General features: G+C 42.2%; 1 protein-coding gene across 1 annotated transcript in view; it reads right to left on the bottom strand.

The window, feature by feature from the left end:
* SUGP1 (SURP and G-patch domain containing 1) overlaps positions 1-12,060 on the bottom strand; it is a 73,052-nt gene that overhangs the window by 49,311 nt on the left and 11,681 nt on the right. Inside the window, exon 4 of the mRNA XM_073592458.1 lies at positions 5,395-5,616. Within this exon, the coding sequence (XP_073448559.1) occupies positions 5,395-5,616 (222 nt within the window). The remainder of the gene's footprint in view (positions 1-5,394; positions 5,617-12,060) is intronic.

The following is a 12,060-nucleotide window of genomic DNA, read 5'->3' as shown; positions in this document are numbered from 1 at the left end:
GGAAAAGCACTTTTACTTACCCGATTCTCCGCTGCCACAGGGTCCTTCATGCTACAAGACTGGTCCCAGCAGCCTCTTCTCCCCAATGATCCAGTAGTCAAAGCTGAAGACTGATGTAGGGACTCAAAGCCCTACATTGGACCTGAGGACACCAAGGGACAATCAACCATGTCATCTACCAGTGGAGCAAGGACCATCATCTTCTGGGAAGTGGTGAATCAGGTAAGTAAAACTGCATTTCTGTCCTTTAGACATAACCCTTACAATGCAGAAGGAGCCCCACAAAAAAGGGAGGATTTACACTTTTCCCCAAGACTAGACTTTAAAGCAGATGTAACCTTGACACAGCCAAGGCCACTCCACCCAAAACCAATATTCTTACTCAAGGTAGATTCCAACTGGTTCAATCATCCATTGGTTCCATTTGTCTTATGGACACCTGCAGCAGAAGTAGCACAAATTTCAGTCTTTATCGCAGCTGCACATCCCAGAAAATAAAATGCGCTCATAATGGCCATCATAAGTAGGTGAAGCTTTTACCACTGACATACTCAGGTAATAAAGAAGCCAATGGAGAAAATCGCCAAGCCAGCATCTACCCATCACATTAATATCAGTTAAAAACCTGACTGAGATTTTACAAATCTTTGGTTAACTGGAATCATATTCCACTCTAAAAATTACACCTCACAATCAACACTTTTAAGCTTTTTCAATTGCTGTCAATGGTAGCACGTACAATCAGACTGGCCGCAAAAAGATGCATTTTTTTTTTTGCCCCCTACCCAATTTTTTTAACCCAGTGGTACTTGCGTATAAAAATGTATTTCTTCCTGACAAACAGAATAAATTATCTTTGTTTCTGACGGGGTATATTTAAAGCTAAACTGCAGGCAGGTGTATATATAATAATGCAGCTCTGTATTTCATTACTACATAATCAACAAGCCTGAATTTGGCCTGGTATTAACTTCTTGTACTCCTCTACAGCAGAGTTCAGGCTGAAGGAGCAACACAAGGGGCCTGTGAGTTGTGCTCCAGTGATCATGTGCCAACAACAAACATGCTGATAAGGGGAGAGAGCAGAGTGACAACAAGATGAGCTCATTAGTCTATTGCTTCTCCCTTGAATGTCCAGACACAGGGTGCAGGCAGGAAGATGACCCGTGACCGATACTTCACCACAGCAGAGAAAAATCAGGTCTCCTCTGACAGACAGATCTTTGCTGTGTGGTTGAGCTGTAAAATTCTTAGAAGTAGACAAACACAAATCAATTGGCATGTAAAATGGCTCCTATATACTTGTATGCATTTCATCATGTATTTATCAGCTTGCCTGGAGGTCAGCTTTAAAAACTACAGTTGGCATATAGAAGCATAACTCGAGATATACAAGTAGGCCAGTCTAATTTAGAGCTCCAAAATAATTGTTTAAAGGCGTACATCTATTATCCACCGATAACAAAAAAATAGTTTATAATGTGCCTTAGCTTTCTAGCCAGCCCTGGTCCCAAATAATATAAATCGACCCCACCCAAAAAAACTTCCCAAATTACATTACAATGGTAAGTGAGAATACACCAAAACACCGTGAAGTGCATTTCTATTCATGCAGCCAAATTCAGAAGACACCTACTCTATTTGTTACATGTTCCCATTCAGATAGCATACGTTTAAAAACAATGAACAACTGCTGCTTAAATTTTACTTGCTCTTTCCTAAAGGCTACAAAACTGAAGAACTTTTCCCTTGCTATGCAGAGAGGGCTAGGGAGTTAAAGCAGTTGTAAACCGCCCTTTGCTATTCTTACTTACAGGTAAGCCTATAATAAGGCTTACCTGGAGGTAAAATGATTATCTCCTAAACCTTCACTGTTTAGGAGATATTCACCCTGCATGCAGCTGCTGACACCAGCGGCGCATTCGCTCTGAAGGGTCAGCGTACCGTGCTGGAACTTCAGAGCTTCTTGCCGGAACAAAGGGCTCCCACGCGCATCCTGGACGAGAGGATAGGAGAAGGTGTCAGCCCTCTCAGCGGTGAGAGGGCTTCGTTCTAATGTGAGTATTTCATAATGTGCTAGTGTGTACATACTAGAACATTATGCCTTTGTCTTGCAGGATTTTCTTTTCAGATGTTTACAACCACTTTAATGTTTACCATAGATTTGAACAGTCTCTGTCCTAACACAGAGTTAAAAGGGTTGTAAAGGTTCAGGGTTTTATTTTTATTGTTTTAAAACAAACATGTCATACTTGCCTCCTGTGTGCAGTTGGTTTTGCACAGAGTGGCCCCGACGCTCAGCGGCGATTCAGGCTCCTCCTCTTCTCAAGTGCCCCGTCGGAGAAGCACTCTCCTTTGGGACACCCATGCGGGTGCATTCCCATGTCCTGCTTCTGCGTCTATTGACACAGAAAGTTGGACTCTGCCCCGCCCCCACGTCATTACATTTGATTGACAGCAACGGAAGCCAATGGCTGCGCTGCTATCAATCTATCTAATCAGGACACGAGACATCGGCCGGAGCCGTTGTGCTCGTTCCCGTCGTAGGAAACACAGGGCTCAGGTACGTATAACGGGGGGCTGCTGAGTGACACAGAATGAATTAAGGTGAAAAACCTTGAGGGTTTACAACCCCTCTAAGCCTAGTACACACTAGTATTTTTTTTTGTTTACCCAGCAAGGCTGAATGTAAAAAAAAAAAAAAAAACACAAAAAAAACTGACAGCTCAGGAGGAGCCGCTGTACTAACTATGCGACCTTAGTACCATGATCTCCCCTGCTGTTCTATTGTGTTCCGACAGGGGGACAGCCCCCCTGCCAAAACACTCCAGTCAGTGCTCTCAGCCATTGGCCAAGAGCGCTGAACGGGAGTCAGCTGGCAGACCATTTTCAGTCATGCCCCTTCGACAGAAGCCAAACTGGCTGCAGTACATACAGGCCGAATATCGGCCAGTTTCTTTTGAACTGGCCGGTGCCGCCTGACATTCAGCCCATGTGTAATGGGCTTTAAAGATTTAGAAGTCTGGCTTCTTTGCCAGTGGGGATAGACTGGAGTGTTCTTTCATTAAAAACTGTTCAGAATAGCTTGCAGTCTGCCCGAGGCCTGCTCTAAACAAGCAAATTAAAATGTAAGGAATACATATATTGTTTTTAGTATGCTGTGTGAATAGGAGCACAAACCAAACGTAGCGGGGTTTTTCCAAATTAGACTGCAAAAGTAGAAATACGCTCAGAAATTTATAAAGCAATATTTGATCTAAAAATCGCTGCATAACACTATATTCATCAACAACCTATTCTGACCAAAATGTGCACGCTATGGTTTCCTAACACCAAATATGTGATTCTGAATTTACCTTATTTTATTTATCCCTAAATAACTGAATTTTGCTTGTGCAAGTTCTGTTAGATGTCTTCTGCAGGAGGAGCTGTGATTTCCCTCTGACGTCAGCTGGGGAGATCACGTGGCCACTCGTCTCCTCCGCAGAAGCTCTGTCTCGTAGCTGTAAAGCGGCCGTGAGTCACGTGAACGGCCTGAAGACAGTTCAAATTCGATATTTAGAACGCTCGTTTTTTGAAAGCTACTTACATAGTGTGCTATGCCAGCCTCTAATAGAGGGACTGGCAGTGACAACTGTACTTTTTTTTCAAGAATAGCAGGGGGGGGGGGGCTGGGCGGAGCGGAGACAGACACAGAGAGGTAGATGACATGCAGGAAGGAGGGGATGAGGGTGGGGGAGAGAGGAGAGCAGAGCAGCGTATGATTCAGGGGGGTCAGGGCTGAGCAGCCCTGATTTTCGTGGTCAGTATAGAGAATAGATACAGGAAGTGGCAGGTTCAAGGAGGTGTTTTTTTTTTTTTTTTACAGTTTAGAGGGGACAGATTACACAGCACAAGAACTATGCTGTGTAATCTGCTTTAAAGGACCAGGAATTGTATATATTTTTTTTTGGGTTAACAAAAACACTTTAATGTAATTGTATTCGCTCCATTTCTTGCATGATAAAAAGGTCTAACCAGAATGAGGAAGTGAATAGTTATTAAATGCAGTAACCTAGTTTATCTAGCTTGCTTTCACTAAAGAAAGATATTTTGAAAAGTGCCATTGGTTTCAGGTTTTATGTTTTTATTCTCAACAGGAAGCACTGATCATGTTGGTCTTACAATATGTACAGTGGACCAATACTGGAGTTTGCAGTGCATCACACTACCTCCTGTAAGGGCAATTACAGACATTGGGGGGATTCAACAAAGCTGCTGTCCCACTTTTCTGTTATTAATTCCTCTCGTTAACGTATTGCGCCAAACTCCTGAAGCATCTGCGACTCGTGCACCAAGTTCAAGTAGTTCTAAAATGTGCCATTTTTGCATCGTGACACACTGAATGCGCCAAATTCAAAGTACAATACTTGCAGTTTGTATCTTACGAAAGTGGAGCTAATTAAGATCAAATAACTTTTGGCGTACAGGGAGAGAAACTGGCTCAGACGGATTTTGCAAAAAAGTGTCTTGTGCATTCTAAAAAGTTTACAAGTTCTAGACAAGTATATAAATTTGGCTCATGCTGCACCACTTTCAGAATGCATGAGAGACACTTGCATAAAATCTGTCTGCATCAGTCTTGATGAATTCCAGGGATAATATCTTTAGGAGTTAAAAATTGCACGGACTGTTTGTATTGGGCTTAGAAATCTAAAACAACATTTAGCTTACAATAGCAAGTGCACAAGTACATGGATAAGGTGTGGACTAAAAAGTGTTTGGTAGTGTTTGGAATTAGTCCACATAAAGCCTGCTCAATACACTGATGACTGCATGGAAACTGCAAACACCAACAAACCATATGGTAGTTGGTTTTAAGGCTAAAGTGCAAAGCAGATGATGGGAGTCCACGAGTTCTGACATTTAACTGAAATCAATTGCAAGTTAAAGCATGTTCAAATCCAAAACTTGAATATTTTCTGATAGAGCAGGAAAGGTTTAAACCTGCTCAGGCTTAATTTTGTCATTTGTGACCCACTGGGGAGAATTTCTTCACTTCTTCTAAGGTAGACACAGCAAAAAGCATTGGAACAAGTATTGCTAGTGGGAGATGTTCCCTCTTTTCCTGTTGTGTTGACAACTTACTGTTTGTTTCTGCATACTTTTAACAACCTCTATGAGATCCTGAACCTCTTCTTTTCCCCCATATATACTATATTAATACCTTGCTTTCCTAATACACATAACAGAAGTGCCTAGTCCTCGTACTGCATGAAATAAGGCCTGCGATGGAAAATTTATAAAAAGGAAGAACTTTTTTTGTAGCCCACAGCAACTAAATTGTCAGCGTAGTTGGAGAGTTCTTCCATTAGACATGTTTCTTTTGATTTACTCTCACATGAAATAGCTTACTTTTTATCTCTAACCACTGCTCATAGTCCTCTTCATCATCGTCATCCTCATCCGGGGACTTAAAAACGCTGTTTCTGGTCACTTTTGGAGTCTGCTTCGTCTGAGAATAGGACTTCATTGGGTTTAGCATGCTTTCCATAGAGGATACATGCCGTTTTCCTATAAGTACAGGCTTCTTCTGAGCTGGTGTTGAACTTCCACTGGAACGTGTTGCTGAGTTTTCTGCAGAACGAACAAGAGCCATAAGCGTGTATAAGAAGTTGCAGTATCCATTTGTACCTTTTTATGCAACAATGTTTCAAAAGTGATATTCAAATAATTAAATTAACAATTTGAAACAATTTAGCTTTTACTGCATCACAAAGGCAATAGGCATGTAGTGGTATACTATTTGTTATATCGCAGCTGTAAAACTGCCTAGAACAGGCCATCCATCAAAGGTCAGTGACCCAGGAGACCTGTGACAGAGGCCACCCAGAGACCAACGTCAACTCTAAAGTCTCAGGGCCCATTCTTGCAGTGCAATTTCAGCCCTATTCATTTTGAATGGGTTAAAATCACACCACACCAAAAACGAGTGCATGTACTGCCTTTTGAAAAGCACTGCAAACGGATTGCATGGTACTTTTGTACCATGCGATCTGGTGCGTGCCAGTGAGGGCACTGAAACCCGATGCAGATCGCAAGGGCAGTGTGATTGGAATGTGGTGAAGGAAACCGCACAGGAATGTGAACAGCCATCAGTCGCTGAGATTGAAAAAAAAAACAAAAAAAAAAAAACATAACAGTTGCCCCCTGGTGCATGACCAGTTACAGCTCAGAGGTAACAAAAACAAAAAAAAACAAAAAAAAAAAAAGCATTTTGCATTATATCTCACATGGCATCCATTGATTTAAAGAGGAACTGCAGTCTGCTCACATCATTTGTAATAAAAATATTTGTCATTCTGAAGCTTCCCCCCAACCACTTTGCATATTATTTTATATATACTGCGATTCTGTACTTGCCAAATATGCTGCAAAAATCTCCCTCCACTGAAGTCTGGATACAACCATTTTAAACTGTTTACTTCCTGAGTTTACACAGACACACACACACACACACACACACACACACACACACACACACACCCCTCCAGCTCTGCAGTCCTCATTGGCCCTCTTATAAATCATCCCCACTCTGTTCCTGGCAAACTCTCACGAGAGTGAGAGAGAGCTGTGTATGATGTCATAAGCCTAGGCTAATGACCAGACAAGAGGAAGTGGGCTGTATAAGGTATTTACTGGCAGAAAAAAAAATATTTTACTATCCAAAAGGTAAAACAACAAGGGAAAAGATTTAATAAATGGAAAGTTGAAAAAAAAAAAAAAGACTGAAAATCTGCTTTAAATACAACTAGCCTGTCATATTTTTTGCATGTGATTGACAGCAGCTATAGCCGCCAGCAGTATGTTGTCAGGGAAAGCTCCCCGCCGGCAGAACACAATAGTGCTGCAGGAGGGAATCCCCCATCAACACTGACTGTGGTTGCAGGAAAGAAAATTGCATTATCTATGGTATGCTTTAGGTTCACACTGTAGATATACAACTATGAGGCTATATGCACAGGAGTGCCCTGCTAATTTTCAGTTGAAATCCAAAACAATGGGAAAAGGTTTTAGGCTACTGCTTGGATACAAATAACACTTCTAGATGTCCCCTATAATATGGCAAATTTTCACATTTTGAGCTCAGTTTCACAATGTTAATGCCACGAGTCCAAATCATAATACAAAAGAAAATTGGTGGCTGGACATAAAGAAAGGCTGTTTCCTCACAGCCCCCATGCAACTTAACAGAACTGGTCAAATCTTGCAAAGAGAAATAGGGAAAATGGTATAGTGTAGTGTACAAATGTGCAAAGCTACGGTAATTGAAACCTACATAGACACCACACTGCAATCGTTGCCAAAAAAGTGATTTTCTTTTACTTTAATTAATTTAAAATTGCTTTGCTGAGATCGGTTTCAAACTTTTACATTTAGTATATTACAGCCAATAAATGTGTTCTATTATAATAAACCATGTGACATCACCCTTCAGCAGTTAAGTTAAACATACTGTCCCTCCCAACTATGAAATTTTTTTTTTTTTTTTAAAGTTATCTTTATTGAGTTTAAAGACAAAACGAAAACTTTGGTTGTTCATTGTTATACATAAACAGGCAATACACTCTTTCAGTTAATAAACAAATATCAATTTACATGTCTCTTGTGATTATTAAGTTCATGGTTACAAGAACTGACCATACCATCAGCATGAACTTCATATTGCAACAATGGAGATCAGCACATTGAAGTACACGGCACGACCAAGGAATTACATTATATTGTATTCACCCCGGGGTAAGGGTCAGAGGGCTAGCTATTCACCTATCCCAAATTTTGAGGAATGTCTTATTTCTCTTCTGGATTTCAAATGTAAGTCTGTATAGTGGTATAGAATCGTTAATCAACTTCAACCAGAGGGATTTTTCGAGGTGTCGGTGTTCCTTTCCAGGACAACAAGATAGACTTTTTAACATAAAAATACAGAATGCGGAGCAGTCTTAGCATGAGACGGTATGGGCAAATCACCAAAGATGCCTTAAAGGCAGTTCTTGGGATGGACAGGATTTGGGAGACCCACTGCCAAGGAGATAAAAGAACCTACATCCACCCAGAAGTCTTGAACCACTGGACAGGACCAGAAACTGTGTAGGAAATCAGCAGTTTGGCCACAGCCTCGGAAGCATTCAGCCGAGGGAGACAGCCCCATTTTATGTAACCTAGCTGGAGTAAGGCGAGAATGGTGGAAGGTTTTAATGTGTGCAATGCGGTCCCTGGTTGCGGTAACGGAGGTCTTGCAGGTGTCGCTAAATTCCGACCTGTCATCTTCCGTGAGGGTCCATAGAGGTCCATTTTGTCTTAGGGTTAAAGTCAGTCGTAAGGGCAGCATAGTAAGTGGAGATGAGTTTAGTGGGGTCAGGGTGTCTTAGCATTTTCTCCAATGGGGGTACTTATAGGGTCGTCTAAAGACCCAAACTGAGCACGAACAGCACGTCGAAGCTTATAATAATAGAACAGGTAGGAGCATGGTAGGTCAAAGTCAATGCGTAGTTGATGGAAAGATTTAAAAAACTCTGTGCATCATATATAAGTGACATAGGTATTTAACCCCTCTAGAGTACAGCATTTGGGATCAGATAGAGAATACAGTTTCTGCATATTGGGATTGAACCACAGAGGGTTGTTGGGGGAGGTCGATCATGAGTCTTTGGATATCTTTGAAATTATTGATCGAAACGAAAGAGGTAGTTTATATGGATGTGCCTGGATGGGCTGGAACCCGAACAATAAAAGATAATGTTATAGAGGGTCTCTAGAGAAGAAGCAATAGCTCCCTCAGTAGTAGTACAGGCATTCGCTGCAGTCAGTCATGTGCAGCCTTCTTCTGAGAGGTGATGTCACCAACCAGGGAGGAAATAGCTCTGATGTGAACGGGGGCCTAAAGCCGAGTTCCACCCAAAAGTGGAACTTCCTCTCACTTGCCTGCTCCCCCCCACTGATGCCACATTTGGCACCTTTGCAGCAGAGCCTTGCGCATGCGCAGTAGGGTTCCCGGCATGAAGCCTTAAGGCTACACTGCCGGGTTCCATTACCCGCAGTGACGGCGGTAGCACCCGACAGCTGATGGAAACATCAGCTGCGGTGCCGACATCGCTAGTCTCCAGGACAGGTAAGTGTCCTATTATTAAAAGCCAGCAGCTGCATTATGTGTAGCTGCTGGCTTTTCATTTTTGCAGCGGAGGGCGGACCTCTGCTTTAAGCACATCAGTCCACGGAACCTGCAGCCTGTAGCTGATTGATCTATAGGTGCGGTGTTTCTAAGGAATTGGGAGCTGTGTTTACTACAGTCGGAGTTGTGGTTTTAACTTGCTGCATTCATCTGTAAGACTTTATAAAGGAAATATTATTGCCAATATCTGACTGGGCTCAGAAGTCTTTAGATTGAGACATTTAGTTTGTTAGATTGTATTAGGGTCTAGGGATGCACCAATATCGAGATGCTGCAACCAAGCATTTGCAAGAGTTTTGGTACTCGCGCAAATGCTCCAGATATCGAAACTGGTAGTTTGGGGTGCGATTTGTGTCTATAGAAAATGAATGGGCGTAAATCACACTGCAAAGAATCGCATGCGATTTGAACAGGAGCTTTAGGAGGTGGTCTGCCCCCACACTGGCATCACTTCCGCCCTATACGCACCATGGGGTCCTGGAACTTCTCCTCCAGCTCTGTAAGCACCTCCAGCGACCGTAATTTGCTTTCATTGGCGGGACCGGGACACAGATTTTACATTGGGCCAGATATGTACTTAAAGAGGAGTTCCACCCAGGGGGTCCATTAAAAAAAAAAAAAAAAAAAAAATTAAAAGTCAGCAGCTACAAATACTGCAGCTGCTGACTTTTAATTGGACACTTACCTCGTCCCCCCCCCTCCGCTCGTCGGCGCCGGCATTTCAACTGTGGGCGCCGGGCTGTGGCTTCACAGCCTGGCACCCACTGCGCATGCGCGAGCGGCGCCGCGTTCCGTGATTGGCCTCTCAATCACCTGGGACCTGTAATGGGTCCCAGATGATTGACAGGAGGGAGGGAGCAGAGCCGAGCCCTTCCTGTGCCAAGGGGGAAGTGATGTCACCAGCCCAGGCAAAGGAAGAGGCAGACTACGAGGGACCACCTAGCAACAGGCATTTAGAGGCAAGTAAGAAAAAAAAATATCCAAATGTTTTTTTGGGGTTTTTTTTTAGAATTTTTCAGGTATTTTTTGTTTTTTTGGGTGGAACCCCACTTTAAAGTGTTACTAAACCCACAACAGTAAAATCAGTCTGTATATGCAGTAAAGCTTGCTAGTTATAGTCACTGTAGATCCTAAGGGGTTAATCCTCTGTATTGTGTAAAAAAAAAAAAAACGGTTTAATCCTGTTTTCTCTGATCCTCCCCTTGTCCCACTGTCCCCAAACCATCTCCTGATAGTACAGAGCCTTGGACTTACTCTGCACATGCTCAGTTTAGTGCGCATTGCTTGTTTTTTTCTTGAGAGAGTGCATGTGATAGGCACAGGGCCACATCAACACTGTCCACAGACAGACAGAGGGTTAGGTCCTGCGGCCTCATTAGGACAGAGTAGAGTGGAAACTCCTCCCACAAGCTTTAACCAGACGCTGATAAAAGTCACAAGACTGCTATATACTGCTGATTCGAAAGGGTATTTAGCAGTATATACTTTTTTTTCACTAAAATAATTGCATTTCCATGTTCTGTGTACTGTACTGTAGGAAAGCAGATATAGTAAATGCAGGGTCCTGGGTTTAGTAACACTCTAATGTGAGTTTTAACCTTTTTTAAACTGGTCACTAGATGGTGCTTTTCCCTTTCTACATGCACGAGCAGTGGGGGAAAAAAAAAAAACAAGAAAAAATTGCATGGGATTCGGACCGGAATCACACCGCATTCCTGTTCATATGACATGCAATTCTATGCAGTGTGATTTGCGCCAATTTGTTTTGTATTGCCGCAAATCACACCGCAAAGTATCGTTACTCAGTATCGGTGAGTACTTGATCGGAAGTATTAGTACATATACTCCCCGATAACAAAAATGGTGCAGCCCTAGGTTCTGGTTTGTTACGTTAAAAAAAAAAACACGGGTGCAGGAACTTTTTTCCAGCATAAAAGCCCATTCACATGAATCGGCTGCCGTGCCAGCGCAAACGTGGCTTTTTAACTGGAGAACTTGACTGCATGTTAATATGTTTACAAAAGTAAAATCTACTATTGCTACAATAAAAACAAGGAAAGGAGGATTTGGTGCATGTAGTGACTGAGTGGTTGTTTCTATTTTGTGCACAGAAAACGTATTGCTATATTACCAACCACAGTCTGCACTCCCACCTGTAACATAAAGGCTGATAACAATAATGTTGAGAAAATATTTATGATTGGTTAAGTAGGTAAATTGACTTTGCTTTTAGGATCTAGCTAGCAGAGCAGATAGGAGCCACGGCTGGGCAAGAGTGCGGTGTCCTCCATTCATTTGGCTCCTGGCATGAGGGTGGAGCTCTAGGTGCCCTGGACACCTGACAGTCACAGCAAAAAGATACGCACCAGCCTTCATCTTCCTTATTAGTACAATGCAGCAGCTGAGAGAACCTTATGGCTTTGCTGTAGTTTCAGGGGCCAATGGGAGTGCAATCACCAGCATCATGGAGGATTTCAGCATATACACAGTGAGGGGGGGGGGGGAAAAAAAAAAAAAGTACTTGATCCCTTGCTGATTTTATACATTTGCCCACTGACAAATAAATGATCAGTCTATAATTTTAATGGTAGGTTTATTTTAACAGCGAGAGACAGAATAACAACAAAAAAAAAAAATATCCAGAAAAATGCATTAAAAAAAAAGTTATAAATTGATTTGCATTTTAATGAGTGAAATAAGTATTTGATACCCTATAAATTAACAAGATTTCTGGCTCCCAGGTGTCTTCTATACAGGTTAAAGGGAGTGCTACTAATCTTACCTGTATAAAAAGGCACTTGTCCACAGAAGCAATCATTCAGATTCCAATCTCTCCACCATGGCCAAGA

The sequence above is a fragment of the Aquarana catesbeiana genome, linkage group LG01 (genome assembly GCF_042186555.1).
Source record: "Aquarana catesbeiana isolate 2022-GZ linkage group LG01, ASM4218655v1, whole genome shotgun sequence".
Taxonomy (NCBI): Eukaryota; Metazoa; Chordata; class Amphibia; order Anura; family Ranidae; genus Aquarana; species Aquarana catesbeiana.
Note: the sequence above shows the minus strand (reverse complement) of the source record. Positions and strands in the feature narration are given on the sequence as shown.